Source organism: Pelecanus crispus, chromosome 7 (genome assembly GCF_030463565.1).
Source record: "Pelecanus crispus isolate bPelCri1 chromosome 7, bPelCri1.pri, whole genome shotgun sequence".
NCBI classification, from domain to species: Eukaryota; Metazoa; Chordata; class Aves; order Pelecaniformes; family Pelecanidae; genus Pelecanus; species Pelecanus crispus.
Window position 1 is genome coordinate 694,693 of NC_134649.1, and position 20,848 is coordinate 715,540.

The following is a 20,848-nucleotide window of genomic DNA, read 5'->3' on the forward strand; positions in this document are numbered from 1 at the left end:
CATGTGCCCGGGTGTCCCGTGTGCCCAGGGGTCTGGCTGTGCCTGGGGCTCTGGCTGTGCCCGGGGTTCCCCCTTGGCCCGGGGGTCTGGCTGGGCCCGGGGGTTCCTCTTGGCCCGGGGGTCCCTCTTGGCCCGGGGCTCCGGCTGTGCCTGGGGGTCCCATGAGCCCTGAGGTCCCTCTTGGCCCGGGGGTCTCCATGTGCCCGGGGTCCCCCTTGGCCCGGGGCTCTCGCTGTGCTTGGGGGTCCCATGTGCCCGGGGGTCCCTCTTGGCCCGGGGGTCTCCATGCGCCCGGGGTCCCTCTTGGCCCGGGGGTCCCATGTGCCCGGGGGACCCTCTTGGCCCGGGGGTCTCCATGTGCCCGGGGTCCCTCTTGGCCCGGGGGTCCCATGTGCCCGGGGGTCCCTCTTGGTCCGGGGGTCTCCATGTGCCCGGGGTCCCTCTTGGCCCGGGGGTCTCCATGTGCCCGGGGTCCCTCTTGGCCCGGGGGTCCCATGTGCCCGGGGGTCCCTCTTGGCCCGGGGGTCTCCATGCGCCCGGGGTCCCCCTTGGCCCGGGGGTCCCTCGCGGTGCGGAGAGCTGCCCGCGCTGGCGGCGGCGGGCGGGGCGGGCACCCCCGGCATCCCGCATCCCGCATCCCGCATCCCGCATCCCGGGGGGTGGGTGGGGGGGGCGGCCCCGGGGGGCGCGGCGCCGCCGCCCCCGCAGCCGGCGGCAGGAGAGGGGCCGGGCCAGCCCCGCTCGGAGCGGCTCGGCAGGGCCCGGCACGGCTCGGCACGGCGCTGCCGGGCTCCCGCTGCCGCCGGCGGCTCCGCCATCACATGACCCGCCCGTCTGCGGGAGCCGCGGCCCCGGGACGCGGCGCTTCCCCGGGCAGAGCCGGCGCCGCGGGGGGCGAGCGCTGGGCGGGCAGGGGCGGCGGGGCTCGGCCCCGCCATGAGCCGCCGCCGGCTCTCCGGGGGCAGCGGGAGCCGCTGATGCGGGGGCTGCGGCTGCTCGCCAGGGACCCGCCCGCCGGCCGCCCGGCGGCGACCATGTGAGGAGCTGGCGGTGCCCACCAAGATGCAGAAGGGGATGCGGCTCAATGACGGGCACGTCACCTACCTGGGGCTGCTGGCGAAGAAGGACGGCGCCAGGAAGGGCTACCTGAGCAAGCGGAGCTCCGACAACACAAAATGGCACACCAAGTGGTTCGCGCTGCTGCAGAACATGCTCTTCTACTTCGAGACCGACTCCAGCTCCCGGCCCTCGGGGCTCTACCTGCTCGAGGGCTGCGTCTGCGACCGGGCGCCCTCCCCCAAGCCCTCCCTCTCGGCCAAGGACTCCCTGGAGAAGCAGGTGGGCGCGCCGGGGGACCCCCCACCCCCGCACCGCCCGCTCTCGGCGGGGGACGATGCCCCGGGGCCGCCCCCGCGGGGGTCCCGGCCCCGCACACGCAGCCCCGTTCCCCGGGGCTCCCGCCGGCGCCCGGGACCTGCCCCACGCGTGACCGTGGCGGGGGATGCGGCCGGGCTGTGCCGGGGGGCTGCTCGCTGGGGTTGCGCTGCCAGGCCCCCCCCCCTCCCCCCGGGCAGCGGCTGGGTCCATTACGGGGGTGCCGGCCCCCCCCCCCCCGCCATCGCGGCTAATGAGCCGCCGGTAATTAGCGGCGGGGCCCTGGCGTGGGGCGCCCCCCGGCGGGCGCGGGCCGCGCTTGGCGCAGCGGAGCCCCACGCGTGTCCGCCCCCCCCCCCCCCCGGTTTTGGGGCAGCGGCCCCGGCGGGGCGGGCGGGGGCCCGGGGCTCCCGTGGGGTCGCTCCCTCCACGCCGTGGCTCGGTCACCCGGCTTCGCTATTTCCCAGCGTGACGCAGCCCCCCGTGGGCACCCCCGGGGCTTGCCAGGATGCTGGGGGGCAAACCCGGCCCCGCAGCGCGGGCAGCTCGGGCGATGGGTTTTCAGTGCGCGGCGTTGCGGGGGGGGGGCACAAGGGCCTTGTTTTCACCAGAATTCCACCCCTGTCCCGCTCCCCACGCCTGCGGCTCCTGCTCCGGTCACAGACCCGGCTGGAAACACCGCCCGTCCCCTCCCCGGGCGGTGGGGAGCAGCGGGGCCGGGGGCCCCCCGTGCCACACGCGGGGCTGGTGCTCGGCTGCGGGTGCTCCTGGCCAGATGCTAATGTCTGCGGGTGGAACAGCGCTGAAACAGCAAAGCCATTCCGAGGCCCTGGCAGAATCCGGGTGTCCCCCCCGGCAGTGCCCGGGGACCCGGCCGCAGGGACGGCAGCCCCCGACGGGCCCCGGGTGGGTTTCTCTCCCCTGGCTGCGCCTTTCGGGAGTGGGTAGGGTGGCACCGAGCAGCGCGGCGCGCGGTGCTGGCAACCTCTGGCTTGTTTGCCCGGTGTCCCTTGCTGGAGCTCGGGGTGCGTCTGAGCAGCCGGGCCGGGGATGGGGCTGGGGAGGAAGGATTGGCTTCCAGCCTGGGGTGCAAATCCCTGTCCGTCCCTGCCGTAGCTGCCAAAATCACCTCCAGCCTCGGGAGCGTGGACAGGAGCCCACTGTGGCTGAATTCACCCCTCGGCCGCTGCGCGTGGAGCGCGGCCGCACTCCCAGCTGTGTGCCCGTGTCGCAGAGGGCTCCGGGAAGCCCCTCGCAGGGAGGAGCCGGGGTGGTTTTCCCGGCGCTGGGTGCTTGCAGGAGGCACCGTGCATTTTGGGTCCAGCTCTGCAGGTCTTGCATAATTTCTGCCGAAGCGGGCTCCCAGGGAGGTGGTGGTGAGCGCTGCCGGCGGACCGCAGGCCAGGCCCCGTGGGCAAGGGGCCGGCTGGAAGGGGATGAGCCCCTTAATTGCCTCTGGCTAATCGTGGCACGCTCAGCGCTCCAAAAAGCCGTGCCACAAGAGCGAGGCAGTGCAGCACCACTGCTCCGTGGCACGTCTCCTCGCTCCTGGCAGGGATCACGGGGATATTTCCCTCTTCAGATCAAAATACCCTTTGGTTTTGCAACGGCTGTGCCTCCTCGCGGTCCCGGCCCTGGCGTCGGAGCAGCCGCCGGCGTGCCGCACCGTCGGCTATAGCAGCAAGGAAGGGTCCGTGCCTGCAAGGGGGTCACGCTGCCGTCCTGTGTTGTCAGCTGCGTCCCTTTAGGTAGCAGCGTAATAGATGTTGCGCGTTCCTGGTTCGGCTTCAATCAAGCTTGCTAGCCAGGTTTAAATCAAGCTTGCTCACGGGGTTCTGACTCCTTGCGTTTGTGCAGGAGGGATTTTCCAGCGGGTGGACATTAAGGGGAGGATGTCACAGCCCCTTTCCATTTCCAAATGCACCTGGAAGATTTATCCTCAGCGTAAACGAGGGGCTGCTGTCACGGCGCAGTGAGATCCTGCCACGCCAAATGTTTACCAGGCCGCCGGTCTGCGCCGATTTACCAAGGCTTAGCGTCTGGCTCATAATTTTGTATAATTCATTAGGACAAATTTAAATGAAGCTGCTCGAGCGCTTGAATGCCCGCTGCTTTGCGAACTAATTAATGGCATAGCAGATGAGATAAGCGGCAGAGTACGTATGGTGCAGATCTGCAGCGTGGTCTGTGCGGGAGGGTGGAAGCGAGCAAATGGCACGCAAAGCCGGCAGGTCTCCGAGTCCTGCAAACCAGATCAAACGTTTTCTTCCAGCTCACCTGGTGCCGAGCTGCTTCAGCATCGCTGGATCTTCCTTTGAAAGGAAGGTGCCGAGGAAATTTCTAGCATTGCCCGTGCTCACCATTAATTGTTTTCTGAGGGTATTTATCTATCTGGGCAGTTTCGGCTGGAGCTATGAGGACAGTATTGCCTGCAGCAGAGGGGTTTCAGGTTTAGATTCCTTCTTCACTGGAGTAAAGCCTGAAAGGTTTCAAATTCTCTACAAAGGAGAAATTTTAAAAGGTGGGTCTTTCAAAACCCCCTCTTTTTTAAGGTTCACGTATTTCACCTTTGGTGGGGCATTTTTTTTTTCTGGGAACGCAGTGTATTTTTAGTGTGTACATGTGAGAATAAAGGAGCAAAGTTATTTGAAAAACTGAAACACCGAAGGGGGGATTTGGATGCCTCTGGAAACTTTATTTTTCTGGTTTTGTTACATTTTTCCGCAAATGAAATTTTCTTCAAACCGGTTTGATTCGGACGATGTTTTATTGTTGGGTGGGCTTCAGGCTGTGGCCTGGAGGAAGGGTCCGCTGTGCCCCGCTCGGTCTGGGAGGTCGGGGTTGGGGCTGCTCGGGGCGGCGGTGCCGGCGGTGCTGGGGCGAGGCGGGGGGGTCCGAACCCTCCCTTCTCTTCTGCCGCGGTGTCTGGGCCGTGCCGACCCCCGGGACCTGCTGTCCCCGGTCCCCCGGGCGTGGGGGTGCTGGGATGTGCTTTCACGTGGCCGCGTCTCCTGCCTCTTGGTGGAGGGGGCCAGGAGAGACCCCCCGGGTCTGTGCCTTGCAGGGGAGGGCGGGCAGGATGCGGGGTGCCCCGGGCGGGACTGCACGCGGTGGGGTGCAGCCAAAAGGAGATCCCGGCGGAGGAGCTGAGCCGGCACAGAGCTCTGGAGCTGATCTGTCCCCGACCTCGTGGCCGTGGGCTCTGGACCGGGAAGGCCCCGGCGTGCGGAGAGGGCTCTCCCATCGCACGTGAGTTGGGCGGCGGGAATCCCGGCTGGGTTTGCTCCGTGGATCCAGCCTTGAGTGAGATTTGCAGACCCGTACCCTGATGCCACGAGTCGTTCTTAACCAGCAGCCCTCTGTGCCTCAGACAAGAGCCAACGCGGTGCTGAGTCAAGTGGTAGCACTGCGCGAAACCCTTGACTTGAAACTCCGACGCTCTCTGGAGCTATGAGTCTTTTTTTTCCCACAAAGCCTGGGCTGCTCTTGTGAACACGCAGCCAAGAGCTGGAGATTTTCTTCCCCGTCTCTGAAGCGTTTGCCGGGGATGGGCGTCACAGGGGTGCTATCAGGGGGCACGCAGGACGCAAGGAAGCGTTTTGCACCATGGTGCAAAGCTGAGGACGAGCGGTCAGCGGGTGGGCGCGCGTGGCTGTGGTCTCCCAGTGGGATGGGAGAAGGCTTGTGGAAACGGTCCCCGCCGGCACGTCGGGGAAGGAGTTTATCTTCCATCTCCCTGGCGTGCGTCCAGCCCCCGTCCCGCTCGTCTCCCTGCGCGGCTAAGGAGGGTGCGAGAAAGCCCCGTCTCTTTTCAGCACCAGCAGCACAAAGAGCAGCGGGTGCCGAGCAGAGACAAAGCGCAGTCACCGAGGGCACCCTGTCCGGTGGCACCCGTCCCTCAGACACTGGAAAAGCTGGAGGGGAGCGGAGCTGGGGGGTGCCTGGGTGCCTTGGGGACGCCTGCGCTCCCCGTGCATCGGGCGGGAGGAACCTGCAGCAGCCCCAGCCAGCCCAGCAGCTCCCACTCGGAGCCGTCCCTGGCAGCCGGCGAGCTCGGGCAGCTCTCCGAGGGTGCGGCAGCGTGGGCTGCGGGATCCAGCTGTGCCCGTCCCCGCACGGGGGGCTCACCTGGGCAGAACGGGCTGCTGCGGGTGAGCCGGCGACAAACGCAGTCTCGCTCTGCGGGTGGGACGGGGCAGGCACCCGCTGCTGGTCCCTCTGACGAAGAGGGTGGTGACGGCCCTTCTGGAGCAGCCAGGCATTCGGCCAGACCTCCTCCAGCGTTAGATGCGGGTGCCTTTGCTGGGTGCTGCTGTCCCAGTCCCCATGGCAATGATAGAACCACGGAATGCTTTGGGTGGGAAGGGACCCTTAGAGCCCACCCAGCCCAGCCCCTGCAGTGCCAGGGACAGCTTTAACCAGCCCAGGGTGCTCACAGCCCCGTCCAGCCTGGCCTGGGATGTTCCCAGGGATGGAGCATCCACCGCCTCTCTGGGCAACCTGTGCCAGTGCCTCACCATCCTCAGTGTGAAAAATTTCTTCCTTACATGATGATGGGCAGCGCGTGCCCCCCGGAGCCCCTGGCTCTTTCCAGCAATGGCCAGGGGAGCCGCGGGATGACGGGTCCCCCCCGGGTGCCTGTTAAGTGGTGGGGTTGTCCGGGCCACGGGCCGTGCTCTAGACGAGCGGGAGCAGCAGCAGAGGCCACACAAGCAGCTCTGAGCATGGTCCCGAGTTGAGGCGGGCAGGGGAGGGCTCGGAGCAGGGTGCAGCTCCGGTGCCGGTGGCAGGAGGGGACAGATCCTGCGCAGCTTCTCGCCGGGGCGAGCAGGGCGTCCATGGGCACCCCGAGCAGGGCTGCCCCGCAGCCTGGGCACCCTCTGCTCCGCTCCGGGGGTGCGGGGTGGCGGGGCGAGGATGCTCCCGCTGCAGGCTGCGGGGCAGCCGCCCACCCGCCGGAGCCCGGCGTGCAGGCGGCGAAGCAAAGCGAGCGGGTGCCGGGTGGGACGACGGGGCTGGCTGGAGGCAGCGAGCGATCCCCGTGCCACACGGAAGTCCTGCGTTCAGCCGTGCACCCAGCCACGGCCGAGCCTGTGCAAAACATGCAAAAAAAAATGCGCACAGGAGGGTAGCGCGCTTCTCATCTTCTAGAAGAGTCTGGTTTTTCTTCGGGGTATCAGGCTGAGTATGCTGCTGCCTGATTGCCGTCTTTCTGATTATTCACAGGATGCTTATTCAAAGGACAGGATAATGTAGTGTGATCTGTGTGACTGATGGCGGTGAAGTGATTACAGCTCAGCCTGAGCTCAGGACACCTTGCCTCTGCGGGAGCTGGCTTTGTCACAGGATGAAAAACTATTCCCCAAATTTGTCATAGAAATCCAAATAAGGCAATTTTTGGGACAACATGGCCTTCTTACCAATGTTCTGCGAACAGAGGAGCTAAAGTCCCGGAGTGAGTTGTTCCCCCGGCAGCGCATGCGACGCGGGCGCGAGGCTGTGCTCGTCGCCGTCGCCAAGGGGTTTGCGGTGCTGGTGAACCAAGCGACGTGGAACGCGCTCATCCACCACCGGTGGCCGGGGCTCCGGGTGCGTTTTTTTGAACGTTTACAAGCGGTTTTCCAGAAGGCTGGGATCCGCCGTAAGCGATCGCTGCCTTTTGCACGTCCTCGCCAGCGCAAAGCGCGTGTGCCTGCAGGTTGTGGGCAGCGGCCAGGTCCGCTGCGTGTGGCGTGCTCAGCGGTAAGCACCCGCCTGTCCCCAGCCCCGGCGGGGCCTCAAACACCTTCCTGAGGTTTTCCAGGTCCGGAGATAAGTTTAGCATCCATGTCTCAGGTACTCGAGCTCCAGCTTCCACAGTGCAGCTGGGAGCGGGAGCAGCAGCCCCCCCGGGGCAGTGGGAATCCCGTCGGAGAAGCTGTTGGTTGTTGGATGGTTGAGAAAAAGTGGGTTTGTGCATCCAAACTCTGAGCTGAAGTAGCAAAATAGATATTGGAATATTTTGGTTGCCAAAGACCGGGAGTCAGTAGAGGCTGGTTTCTGATAAAGCAAAAAAGGCTGAGAGCGTTTTTACCTGTAAAACAAAAAATCGGAAAGAGAAAATGGTACTAAAAAGTTTAAAAGGACATTTTTCAATATGATTTTTTTCTTAAATGTATGGACCACTTCTGATTAAGATCTGATTAAGAGCTCTCTTGGCTTAAGCTGTTTGATTCTCCCCATCAGCTTAATTCACCTTGATTTGCTCACGTGGGTCTTTGCCATGACAACCGGTCTGTTGTCCTGTTGGATTTTTTTATAAACTTTAAAACTTTTTTCCTAAACTCATGTACTTTTAGCCGGGCTTCCTGCGATGAGCTGAACATGGCAGTAACTCATACCAGCAGCGCAGAAACCTGAACGTATTTACATGCAATCTGATTTTCTGAACATAAATCGCAATTTGTGAACCTAAACCTGAACTACTCATAATTTGGAGATTATCCTGCTGGTTTTTTGTGTTTTAAGTGTGATGCCAGTCCGTCCCCTTTATTCACACATTCTCATGCAACAGATTAATGGAATCTGTTAAAGAGGCAGGAGGAGGGAGGAAAGAGACCTCCCCCCCACCCAGTCTCAGCAGCCTCAGACACATTTTCTCAGCTGCACATACACAATTTGCAGATTTCTTGCAAATACGAAGGTGCAGAGTCCTTAGCGATGGCGATATTCATATGTAAAGTCTGGCCGAGGTACGAATGTCTGATATACCCGGGTTAGGACTTTGGCATCAGGCTGCTTTCTTCATTAATTACTGTACAGAGTGATGGCAAGGCTGTATTTCCAAGCCGTGAGTCAGGGGGCTGCTCAAGGTGCATATATAATGCAGGCATTACTGGATAATGTGGCAGAGAGGGAAAAATTGATCTTGTAATTTCTTTTTTTTTACAAATGTTTCTGCGCAAGACCTAGGGTGGGGTTCACACAGGGTTAAGCCTCCCGCTGCAGAGGGTCCCCTGCTTGCTGTTTGCAAGCCCGCCCCACTCGGCTGATGCTCAGTGCCCACGCGTGAGCATCCTTACGGTCCGTCCTGGAGCAGAGGATACAAATTTCTGCTTCTGGGATTTTTTTTTTTCTTATTGTCAGCAAGCAAATGAGCTGCCTGGCCACCCACCTCCTCCATCCCAGTCCCAGGTCCTGTCTTCCCCGAGCACGTGCTATGTAGGTCAGGGAAGCTAAAAGCTGCCATTGCTGGCTGTGGATTTTTAGACTCATCCATCCAGAGCAGGAAGATTCTCCTCCCTTGCCCTTTATGTCAGCTGCAATAACCATCAGCTTCATGATCGGGCAGCCGCATACCTAGCTGCCACGGGCGGATGGAGGGCACGCGCGTCCCCGGCGCGGCGCGGAGCATCCCCACGGCCGAGGGGCGGCGGGGGGCATCTGCCGCGGGGCGGAAAGGCTCAGCAAAACCGCTCTGTGCGGGAAGGGGTGACGGGCATCGCTTCTGCGCAGGCGGCGTTGCTGGGGGGTTTCTGTCTCGGTCCCCCCGCTCTCACGCCGGCCCCTTCAGCAGAGCCGGGCACCGTCTGTGAGCAGCGGGTCTGCGGGAAAAGCACCCGGCCGCCTCGACACCCGGAGCGGGCTGGCAAGTTGTTCGGGCTGGAAAACGCCCTGCCTCAAATTTAAAAACAATTCTGGAATACGGTGATTTTCTATTTTGGAAATAATGCGTCGTTTTAAAGCTTATTTGAATTTATTTCTGTGTTTACTTAATAGAAGGCAAGAAGCGAAGTAAAACCCGTCAGGAGCTTAGCTGGACCAGAGCAGTGGGTGTGCTTATGGCAGCCCCGGCTCTGCTTTGCCCTTCTCTGGCTTTACTCCAACAAACTGGAAAATTTGCTGTGTTCTCCCCGGTGCTGCGGGAAGGGTCTGCCCGAGGGTCCCGCGGCGCCAGCCCTTTGCTCTCGGTGTCCTGGGGCATGGGAGCTCTTGGTGTGCTGGTGGCTGTGGTAGGGGAGGTGACAGCAACGTCCCGGTGTGGCAGAGCGGGACGGTCTCGTAGCTCTGTGTGTTCCCTCCGGACCCTGAGCCGACGCCGGGCACCGGCTGGGTCTGCTTGGGCAGAGCGGGCCGGCGCTGAGCAGCATCGGGGGACCGAAGCCCCGGTGCGCACGGCTCCGCTGCGGGGAGCGGGCGCGGGAGGGCCGGGCAGCTCTCGGCCGGCTGCAGCGGGGGCATGGGGGCGATGCTGGTGCAGCCGCTGGCGTGGCGAGCCCTGAGCCCGGCGAGCAGCCCGGCTCGCTGCGGGCATGGAGCCCCGCGGGAGCTCGCCCCTGCAGAAAGACCACGTGGCACCGTGTCGTGGCCGTGGGACGCGGGGATCTGTGTCCCAGCAAGACCCCAGCGTGGGAAGCCGCAAAGCGCAAGGGCAAACACGCTCTCTGTAATCATCTCGTCGGCTTTTATTGAGGTTGTGGAGGATGGAGGAGCCCGAGCGCCCCAGCCGCGGCGGGTGGGAGCAGGCGTCGGATGGACACAGGCGTGGGAGCGGGCGAAGCGCATCTTGGGGCGTGCAGGGACCCGCATCGTGGGGTCACCGGGGACCCACGTCTTGCTGCGCACAGGGACCCGTGTCCCGGGGCGGCAGGGACCCGCGGCTGGGCGTGCACACGCAGGAGGTTTTGCTTTGCCAGCACTGGGCATGGCAGGAGGGCAGAGCCGTCGCCGCGCCGACCGCGCCAGCCCAGGGACATCAGACGCATGGGAGGACATTTCTGGGGAGATAGTCCCTGCTCATTAATCACTCGGGTAGTCTCCTTCATTAATTCAAAGTCGTTTGTTGAGATTCTGGAAGCAGAAATAGCTCCTGAGCAGCATTTTGCTATTGTACTCTCCTCTCGGTAAAAATAGCCAAGCCGGCGCCAGGCATTTTTTTGCAGAAAAAGTGACAGAGGGAGCAGAGTTTCGGGAGTGGAGTTTCGGGAGGGGGCTCAGGGATCCCGCACCGTGGTGGGTGCAGGCACGCGCCTGCCTCCATCTCCAGCGACTGCCCCTGGCGTGCCCTGGCCATGGGCTGTGAGCTGCCGGCTGCTGGCGGGTGCTGGGGGTCCCCGGAGGAGCAGCCCCTGCCCGCACAGGCATCGCCTGCCCCTCTCCTGCCGGCACCGCACAAGCTGCGGGTGCCCAACACCTCTCACGACAGCACTCGGCATCCAGCTACGGGGCTTTGCCAAACTCCCTGCTGGAGCTGAAGTCCTCCATGCTGGCGGCTGCCTCCAACTGAATTGCTGTGAAATGCTGCAGTTTCTGAGGCTGAAGCAAAAGATGTTGTTTGCCTCTGCTGAAAAACGCTTGCAGCCATCTCCCTGCGAGCCTGGGCGGCTCGGGGTCTGCAGCATGGATTCGGCTCCTGCCAGCTGCCAGGGATGCGCCGTGTCTTCCCCCAGTGAAAAGCTCCAGGGCCAGAGCAGGCTCTGAGCCCTGCGGGGCGAGGGCAGCCAAGCTCTTGGTTTGCCATTGACCTGAAATGCTCCCGTGTCATTCTTTTGGGCAGAACTGCTGTGTCCCCCGGGGGTGTCCTGAAATACCCCCCCCACCCCGCAGTGCCAGGGGCTGGGGGACCACGCGTCCCGCTGTGCTGGGGGGCTGCGCATCCCGCAGCCGGTGCTCAGAAGGCGGCATGGAAATGGGGGAGGCTGGAAAATGCCCCATAATAAGGGAATTAAGCAATTGCGTCTGCTTAGTTTGTCAGGAAGCGGAGTGAGAGGTGGTTTGAGTACAGGGTGTCAGTGCCTCCATGGCTGTGAGTTAATGAGGTCTTCAAAGGAGCAAAAAAGGGCTGTGAGAAGCAGCAAACTCAAGCTGCGGGTAATTCCTGCTCTGCGCCGGGCAGGGGTGGCCCAGCAGCCCTTAACTGCCCCGGGGACGCTGGGCGTGGGGCGATGCTGGAGGCAGGGGCTGATCCTGCTGCTCTCTGCGCGGTGCTGGCGGGCGGCTGTCCCGGCTCTGTCCCACCGGACACCGCACCCAGCCCGGCCGGGGCCACGCCGCCACCGAGCCCCGGCCCCCGACACAGCGAGCGCCGCTGGAAGTGCTCCCGGGCTGTCGAGTTTGATGTGTCACTGCGATAACAGAGGAGGATCATCAATTTAGGCGGAGATAAAAGGTGGTGGGAGTTTTATTATTCAACTATAAAATAACTTCCTCCTCTCAAGCGTGCTGCACTTCCTGGGTATTGTATGGGGATAAATCAGAGTGACACGGGGAGCTGCGGTGCGTGTGCGTGCAGGAACCGGCTTTTAATTGCACATGGAGCGGCGGCCGGGACGGAACCGTCCTCACCGCAGCCCCACGGTGGCTGCTGGAGCTGCCCCCGGCCGCGGTGGGAAGCTTTTGGCCCCACATCGCTGGCTCTGCTGCTGACAGCGTTGAAACTGCCATTTGCAAAACCTTCAGGAGTTTCTGGGTTTGCATTAGATGAGCCAGCAGCTGTCCGACAAAACGCTTTTGGTGCTGGTGCCTCCGGGAGGTGCCTCCATGGAGCTGGTGGGCGAAGCAGGGGGAGAGGCAGGGTGGGTGCCTGTCCCGGGTCCCTGCCCCGGTCCCTGCCGCGGGCTCTGCCACCGCTTATTTTAAAATCCGACAAGTCCCGAAGCGGTGCCAAGTGCTGTCTTTCCACAGGGCCCTGGGTAGGATCGGGGTGCTCTAACCCGGCGTGATGCCTGGTCCCGTGGGCGCAGGGCTCTGAGCAGGCGCGCTCGCCCGTGGGAGCACGCACGGGTGCTGCGTCGTCCCCCGCTTCCCCCAAGGCACCCGCAGCGCCCGGGAAGGGCGGTCCCGGGCTCACCATCCCGTCCCCTCCCGCCGGGCGCGGACGGGTTTGGGGGAGCCACAGAGGCATCTCCCCACGTTTCTGGTCCCGCGAGGGCTCAGCCGAGCTCCGGCGGAGCACGGGGCGGTGAATGCGCGCGTCGGGGCGGTTTGTCCCGGCGGCACCGGGAGCTCGCGGGGGCACCGGGGCTGCGAAAGGGCTTTCCCACCCCTCGCATCCCTGCGGCCAGGACACCGGGGCTGGGGAGCGAGTGCCTGGCAGTGCCCTGGCACGGCTGGCATATACCTGAGCCGGTGTTTAAGGGGGAGGATTTCCAGACTTGCCAAGCTGACGAGCTCTTTTTAATGCTGTTTGCAAGGGAAGGGATGTAAGAGAGGTGGGCATAAAGCAGAGAGGCGTAACTACCAGCGCAGTTTCAGAGACCAAAAATGTCTGGTGAATTTTCTCTCAGAGATGGCTCGTTGCCATTAAAAGCCTTTGGGGGTGGGAGGGAGAAGAAAAGGGGATGAGAAGCGAAGGGCTGTGGAGCTGCTGCAGTTCCAGACGTGTCCCGCAGACAGGGGCGAGCTGCCAGCCCGGCTGCCCGGAGCTCTTCCCAGCCTGGCCACGGCGGGATGGGGAGGGGGTGGGAGACGGACGATGGCGTGTTTTACCATGGAGAAGGCTCCTATAAGGGGAAAACTTGTCCGCAGGATCAGCAATAAAAAGCTCTCGCACCTAAAGGATCCTGGACAGAAGTAAAGGAGACGCATCTTCCCAGGGTCACAGGAACAACCGGTCGCCCCCCAAAGGCGAATGAGCTGTTTCTGAGGGGGGCTCTGGTGTGGCCCCAGCGCAGCGCGGGGTCCCCGGGCTCCCCCTTCTCCTCTGCAGGGCCCGACGGGCTGAGGAAGCTCAGAGGGTGTTTCTCAGGCTGTCGCCCAGCGAGATACAAGCCCTAGGTGGGCCGGGTGCTGGGGGGGGAGCTGAGTGTCCGTCTGTCCGTGCTGCCTGCACTGGCGTCACCTGGGAACAGCGACCGGCTGCGCCTTGGCTCCCCTGCGTCCCGGTTTCACTGGAAGCCTCCTGCTCCGTAACCCCCCTGGGCCTGATTAGGGATGGGAAGGGGATGAGAGTAAAGATGCCCGGGGAGGGGGAGGACAGGGGAGAGCTGGGAGGGGTGGGGGTAGGAGATGTCGCCCTGTTTTGGGGAGACGCGGTGAGCAGCACCCCCGGTGTTCAGCACAGGGCTGGTGACGGTGCTGGAGCGCCCGGCTGCGCTGGGCGAGTGCCAGCCTTGCCCCGGTACAGCACTCCGTTGCCCGTGCCCACGCGAGCTCCTGCCGGCGTTGCGGTGCCCGTCTGTGTTTCCATGGTGTGCCAGGGTCTGCGGTCGCAGCCGGCTGCTGCTGCCATCCTGGGGAGCGGCGGGGTTCACACCAGGGAGCAAGCGGCTGCTGCAGGTTGGATTTGGTTGGTTTTTTGTGTTGTTTTTTTTTTTTTTTCCAAGATACCTGTTAATTCAGATGCCTCGTTAAACCTAACAGAGGAGCAGATAATGTCAGGATGAGCTTTTTCGAGTGGGTTTCGTTTTATCCCAGTTATTCCGGGCAGTATCCGGCATTGCAGCGTGGTACCTGTTTCCTAGGAGACTGCAGGAAAGCACAGGAGCAGCACAAACCCCAGCCAGCGTGGGCTGCCACCGCACACAATTAGCACAAATACTGTAAATGTCAAGGGAGGCTAAATATAGCCCTGCGCTGAGTCCTATCCCACCGGCGCCCATTAGAGCCTCCCGGCTCGAGTGCTGCGAGCACGTGGGACCAGCGTTAAGCCCCAGGCAGCCGCGGGGCTTTGCTTTGGTGCCCAGGGGTGCTCGCTGCCTGCGCAGGCAGGGGTGCAGGCAGCCTGGTGCAGGGTCGGGCTAAATCATGGAATCATAGAATCCTAGAATCGTTCAGGTTGGAAAAGACCTTTAAGAGCATCCAGTCCAACCATTAACCCAACACTGCCAAGTCCACCACTAAACCAGTTCAGGGGAGAGTAGCAATTTTGTGTTTCCTGGCTTGGGGGCTGGATTATTTTTAATGAAAGTAAAACCAGGAATCACTAAGGTTGGAAAGGCCCTCTAAGATCATCAGCCCAACCATCAACCCAACACCCCCATGCCCACTAAACCATGTCCCCAAGTGCCACCTCTGCCCGTTTTTTGAACCCCTCCAGGGCTGGGGACTCCCCCACCTCTCTGGGCAGCCTGTTCCCATGCTTGACCACTCTTTCCGTGAAGAAATTTTTCCTAATATCCAACCTAATCCTCCCCTGGCACAGCTTGAGCCCCTTTCCTCTCATCCTATCGCTTGTTACTTGTTATGTCCTGGCTTGTCCACCCCTTTCCCTGGGTGAGGGTTGTCCCCAGGGCGATCGCCGCAGGCTCAGACCTGCCGCCTCGGTGGTTTTAGGTTTATGTGGAGCCCGGTGTTTGCCGGGCGGGATCTCCCCTCGGAGCATTTCTCAGCCCCGTCCTCACCCGCGGCACGGCTGTGCCAGCCAGCAGCAGCTTTTCCCCAAGCGCTGAGGGCAACACGTCTCAGCCGTGCTCCTGGTGTTTCAAAATGTTTTTTTTTAAAAATTAAGCGACCTGCGGTGGATCATAAAGCACTTTTCTAACGGCCGTGTGCGAGCGAGCGGTAACCTCAGCCTGTGTTTGCTCCCGCAGCATTACTTTACCGTTAATTTCAACCACGAGAACCAGAAGACCCTGGAGCTGAGGACCGAGGATGCCAAGGACTGCGACGAGTGGGTGGCAGCCATAGCTCACGCCAGGTATCGCCCTCCGCCAGCGCGGACCCGGGGACGGGGAGTGTCGGAGGCGAAGCCGTGCCCGAGGGCGGCTGCGGGGAGCTGCGGGCAGGGAGGTGTTGAGCCGGGCGCTGCCGGCAGGCAGAGCAGGGCGCTTTTGGCCCTCAGCCCCACGCCAGGGACCCTCGTGCGGCACAGGAGGCTGCGCTCAGATACGTCCCGCCCAGCTCTGTGCCTGCCTGTCCCCGTCCCGTGCAGGGCGGCCAACCTGGCGCTGCCTGTCCCAGCCTGCTGCCGGCGGGACGCCCGATTCGCCGGCGGGTTCAAAGACCGTCGGGAAGGGTTTCGTCTGGAATAGCAAAAAGGGTCAGAAAGAGGTTTTTCCAGGCTCGTGTTTCTGTGCCGTGGGAACGCTGGCGCAGCCCGCTTGTTGCCCAGGGGAGAGCGGTCAGGAGCCGGCACGGCACAGCTGCGCATCCGGCAAAGGAGGGTGCCAGGCTGGCAGCGAGAAGCGGGGGGCAGATGAGTGTTGTGTGCAGGAGGCGAGAGAAATATCGTCTGCTGCAGCACCCTAGTGAGAGTGGGTGTTCCTAAGAGCTTGTGCCGCAAGTGCCCTCCTTCTCGTTAAACTTTTGGGATGTGACAGGTGAGAGAGGTTTGGCCATGTGGGGTTTTTTTTTTTTTTGTATCCTACCATTTCCTTAAAATTTGTGTTATCTTTTCCGTTCGCACCCTCGCGGGGAACCCGAGTCCTCTCCGAGTTGGTCAGTTCTGAGCAGCAGCATCCCAAACCGCGAGAGCTGTCTCCCAGTTCGTTCACCCTGCGGGCACCCCGAGCCGGGGGGGCAAGGGCAGCGCGTGGGCAGCTGGGAAGGAGAAACCCCCCAGCAAACCGTAGCGTGCAGACACCTAATTTTGCGTGCACGTCCCCGGGGGGGCCGTGGCGGCGGGTCCGCGGGAGGAGGGGTGCTCACGGCCGTGTCTGCCTGCAGCTACAGGAACCTGGCGACGGAGCACGAGGCGCTGATGCAGAAGTACCTCCATCTCCTGCAGATTGTGGAAACAGAGAAGACCGTTGCCAAGCAACTCCGCCAGCAGATCGAGGACGGGGAGATCGAGATCGAGCGCCTGAAGGCCGAGGTGAAGAGCCCGGCGTCGCCCCGCAGATGCGCTGCCGCTCCTCGGGGCGACCCGTGGGCTGCGGGCGGGCGGGCGGCATCGCCGTGCTGGCAGGGACCGGGGGGCGTCGCAGCCGGCGTTTTTATCCTTCTTGTACCGACATCAGGCTGGCCCCTTCTCTTGCAGAGAGGAGCAAGGGCATCGCCTTCGTTGCAGGTTTTTCTTGCGGGAGCCGTGCAGTGAGCGGCTGCGGCTGCACTGCCCCAGCACGGTGCACGTGCGGGGCTCGGTGCGGTCCCTGGTCCCGGGACGCTGCCGTGGCAGGGAAGGGTTCGCTCCAGCCACGAGTGCTGGGGAACGGGCTGGTGAGCCGGTCCCTTGGGTCCAGGAGTAGGTTTTGGGGGAGGGATGCAGGCTCCCTACCTTAGCATTTTGCCTTCCTTATTTTCATCCTAGATACCTTGGTTAGACCCCCTCTGCGTGCTGCGTGCCTGGTGGCAATGTCTGCCAGGCGGTGCAAAGCTAGAGGAGTAACCGAAAAGGGGAAGAGGCATCCGTGGCCTCGGGAGGGAACCTGTGCCAGGTGCAGCTGCAGAACCCGAGTACCCCAGGGAACGAATGTGCACGGTGCTATAAACAAACCGGACGCTTCCCTAAGCAGGGAGCGGCTCTTCGATGAGAGCAGCCCGTAAATCCTGTTGCCCCTTGCTTGTCCTAGAGGTTCTCGCAGCAGTTTGCCGTTCAGTAGTTTGTGGCGCTGGGCTGTAGGAAGGGTGACGGGATGCGGGCTACGGCAGAAAAAGCAACAAAATGCAAAAATGACTCAGCAGACAGTGCCGAGGGAAGCCGGCGTCTCTAAGGCGCTCGGGGAAGAGGATGCTCGGCGGCGTGGGTACGCCCCGTGCTCCTGGCTGCCCGCGTTGCGGGGCTGCAGCCGGCCCCGGGTCCCCTCTCGCCACGTGGGGTTTGGCTGCTGGTGGGTGTTGGTGCCGGCAGTGCCGCGGGCAGCGGGGCCGGCGGGCGTGGGGCACCCCAAAGCCGGCGCTGCCGCCGGCCCCCTCCTCGTGCCTGGCAGGGAGGGTCGGGCAGCGGCTTCGTGCTGGAGGCAGCCGGGAGCGGGTCCGGCTGCCTTTTGGGCTGAGGTGTGACCCTGAGTAAGTCAAAATCTCTAAATTGCCACGGAGGTGGCAACGGGAGAGGTGGCGAGGGCAGGAGTGGGTTGGCGTGTCCTTATGGTGGTGTTGTCCTTATTTTTTTGGTATTTGAGTTAAAAAGCGCAGGTCAGCAGCAATCCCCGACCACGCGTCGGGGCGGGCGGCGCGCTGAAGGCTGCTTTTAGTCTTGGGGGGCCGGGGAGCTGCAAGCCTTTCCCCGGAGCAGTTTCAGCACCACTGAATTTGCGCTCTCCAACAGAGCAGATCAGCCCCAAAACCGCCCCGGCCGCAGCCCGCGGCACCCGCTCGGTGCAGGGGCTTCTCCTGGGGCCCCGGTCCGGTTGGGAGCTCCCCGGGGGCGGTCCGGCCTCCGAATCGGGGCGAGCTCCGCTCCCCCGGGTGCGCGGCCGGCGTAAGGGGTGGGGGAGGCGAGCGGTGGCGGCGGGGCGATGAGCATCCCGACCAGCTTTCGGTCGGGGGAGGCGGGAGGTGTGTTGTGAACCCTGAAATGAGCTGAGGGCGCGGGATCTGCAGCCCATCCCTTGTGCCCAGGTACATTTGATTTTACCTTGCATCCGTCTGTTGTTTTGGTTTTTTTTTTACTGTTCCACATGCTTTGAAGCAGAGATCAAATAATCAGCTTCTCCTTTAATGTGCAAATTTTGCTCACTCCAAGAAAAAAGAAACCGAAATAAAACCGTGGCACTAGCAAACCCGTTCCATGGGTCCCGGCCAAGATGTGCCCGGAGCCGGCGCGGGGAATGGCTTCGGTGCTCTCAAACGCTTCAACGCAGAGGGGATGCAGGGGATGTTTGGTGACTTGAGGCTCCATAGGAAAGCACAGGGGGAGGGAAAAAAATCTCTAAAATCTCTTCTAAAATCTAATCCCATGTAATAAAATGCGGATTTTGTGGAAGTCATCTCCTCTTCCCGGGCTGCGACAGTGCAACAGAAGCAGCTTCTGCACCGTCCTCGCGCAGCAGCCATCTCCTCTCGTCCTTCCCTTTGCTTTCCTTCCTATCGGCCCAGGCACCAAAAAACCAACACGTGCTTGGCGGGTATTGCAGCTGCCGCTGCTGTCCGTTCCCAGCGTCGCTGCGAAGCAGAGTTTCCAACAGAAAAAGATCTCGACTCCTTTCTCTCCAAAACTTTTTGGGAAGTACTCTTTCAAAGTTGTTTTCTTAGTTTTATTATTTTCTGTAAAATCAAAACTCACATTTTTTCCCAATTTTCACTTTCTGAATGGTACATTTTCTGTTTTCCTACCCTTTCCTGTAGCTTTATAAATGGTTGCAGCGGTGGGGGCAGGGACACGGCAATGAGCAGAGGAGTGAGAAAAAGCACAGGCGAGAAGCAGTAAAAATTCAAATGCTTGAAGCTAACAAGATTCGATCCAATTTGTGCTGGAAAGCTGTGACTGGATGAGAGTTTGTCCCCGTCTGCAAGTTTTAGGGTGCAAATGACTTGAGATTTTAGTGCCATTTTCTCTCCAACTCGTTTTTTAACGACTCGCCCGCGAAGGCTTTCTTAGGAAACAGGGATGCGGTTTGCGCTGGGTACCCGGCAGGGTTTCCAGGTCCCTGTCTCTGCGGCGTGTTCGGTGGGTGCTGGGGATGCCGGGGAGTCGTCGGCACCCTGACGGCTCTGCAGCCTTTCTTTCTCTGCTCCATCTACCGATCTCCCATTACGACAGAATCAGCACAACGTGTCCCTGTATCTGTAGTTGAGCTGGAGGCGTGCGCCATTCCCCGGCAGTGCGCGGCAGCAGGGTTTGTCCTCAGCTCCCGGGATGTGCCGGGACGTGCCGGGGCGGCACAGCCGCTCACACCCGCCCTGTACCCGCAGATCGCCTCCCTGCTCAAGGACCACGAGCGCATCCAGGCCGGCCAGACCAGCGCGCCCAGCGACGACGACAGCGACATCAAGAAAATCAAGAAGGTGGGTGGCGGCGGGCGAGGGGCGCGGGGGCCGGATTCGGCGCTCGGCAGGGTCCCGGCGCTCGTGGCGGCACAGCGGTTGGCCGGGGGGAGCTGTGTGAGGAGGTCCCTCTGCTAACGGGGTTTTCTTGGGAGGAAAATGTGTTTTGCAAAACTGGAAACCCTTCTGTGGTTGTGTTTGCTCCACGGGGCGCTCCCTGCTTTCCCCGGGAGAAGGAGGCGTCCCTGCCCGTGCCGGCTCACGCCCGAATAGCACCTCTCACAGCTCGCTCCTCCGGCGGCCGTGGTTACGTCTTTTATTTTTGCAAAGAGCAAGCCGCTGCCCCACCAGCATCCCTGCAGCGAGCAACAGAGCCCGCGAGGAAACCTGCTCCGAATAAGGCGCTCTCGGGGAGGACAAGCCGCGCTCGCCAGCAGACGCCGCTTGCCGTGTGCCCCGCTCCCGCAGGCAATTCCCTGAGACCGGCAAGCGCGGAGGTGCCTCGGCCTCCCCACGGGACCGGCACTGTCGCTGCTCGGGAGCGGGTCCTGCCCTCGTCCGACCCCCGGGAAAGCCTCTGCCGGCCCCGGGCACCCGGGGGGACGTGGGGTTGAATGCTGCGGGCTTGGGGCAGCGGCCGCGGGCACGGACGGAGCTCTGGGCACGCACCGGGATGCGCTGCGGATGCTCATTTACGTGAGGGAGGGTTGGAAGCTTTTCTATGCGTCTTAATACATCTCTGCTTGTTTGGGTGCACAGACAGGTGCTGGCTGCAGGGAGGCTTTGGTGCCCCGGTTCGCCGGGCGATTTGGGGGTGCTGGGTGGGGCTAAGCACCCGGCAGGATGGCAGTCTCCGTACCCGCACGGTCCTGGCAGGGAAGTGCCCGGTGTTGTGGCTGTGGCAGGGGAGGTCAGGAGTTAACATGGGATCCTTGCTTCTCGTAGGAGTCTTCCGTGCATCTCTGTAAAAGGGAAAAAAGGACGTGGTCTGCAGTAAGAAAGTGGGTTTAAATGAGTTATTGTTCGTTTTCCAGCCCTGAGGGTTCAGAGCAGCACCAGTAACAGGCACCGTCACGCACACCTCGGCACCGAGCCGGGGAACCTCGCTGCAGAGCCGCGGCCCCTGCACCGTGCCGAGCGCGGGGCGCCCGCCCGGCTCGTCAGCCCGGGCGCTAACGCGGCCGCTGCTCCCCTGGCAGGTGCAGAGCTTCCTGCGGGGCTGGCTGTGCCGGAGGAAGTGGAAGACAATCATCCAGGACTACATCAGGTCCCCCCACGCCGACAGCATGCGCAAGAGGAACCAGGTCGTCTTCAGCATGCTGGAGGCGGAGGCCGAGTACGTCCAGCAGCTCCACATCCTCGTCAACAACTTCCTGCGGCCGCTGCGGATGGCGGCCAGCTCCAAGAAGCCTCCCATTACGCACGACGATGTCAGCAGCATATTCCTTAACAGGTGAGCGCCGTCCCGGGCTCCAGGAGCTCCGTGGCACCCCGGCGGAGCCGGCAGCCTCCGGGCAGGCGTTGGTGTCCGCAGCCCGCTGCCCTCCCCCGGGAATGGCGTTGGGGTGCTTGGTGCCGGGGGGCTCCTCGGGAACCTGCAGCCTGGCCCCCAAAGCCATGGATGGAAGCTCACCGTCCCCGTGGGACACGCGCACAAGCAGCCCGCCGAGTGCTTGGCCGTGACGCGGTGCTG

The 20,848-nt window shown here is 62.4% G+C and overlaps 1 protein-coding gene across 1 annotated transcript in view; it reads left to right on the forward strand.

Moving 5' to 3' along the window:
* Positions 1–1,062: 1,062 nt before the first annotated feature.
* Positions 1,063–20,848, forward strand: part of RASGRF1 (Ras protein specific guanine nucleotide releasing factor 1) — a 44,702-nt gene continuing 24,916 nt past the window's right edge. The window contains exons 1-5 of the mRNA XM_075714060.1: positions 1,063–1,338; positions 14,883–14,989; positions 15,958–16,105; positions 19,084–19,176; positions 20,355–20,608. Of these exons, the coding sequence (XP_075570175.1) occupies positions 1,063–1,338; positions 14,883–14,989; positions 15,958–16,105; positions 19,084–19,176; positions 20,355–20,608 (878 nt within the window). The remainder of the gene's footprint in view (positions 1,339–14,882; positions 14,990–15,957; positions 16,106–19,083; positions 19,177–20,354; positions 20,609–20,848) is intronic.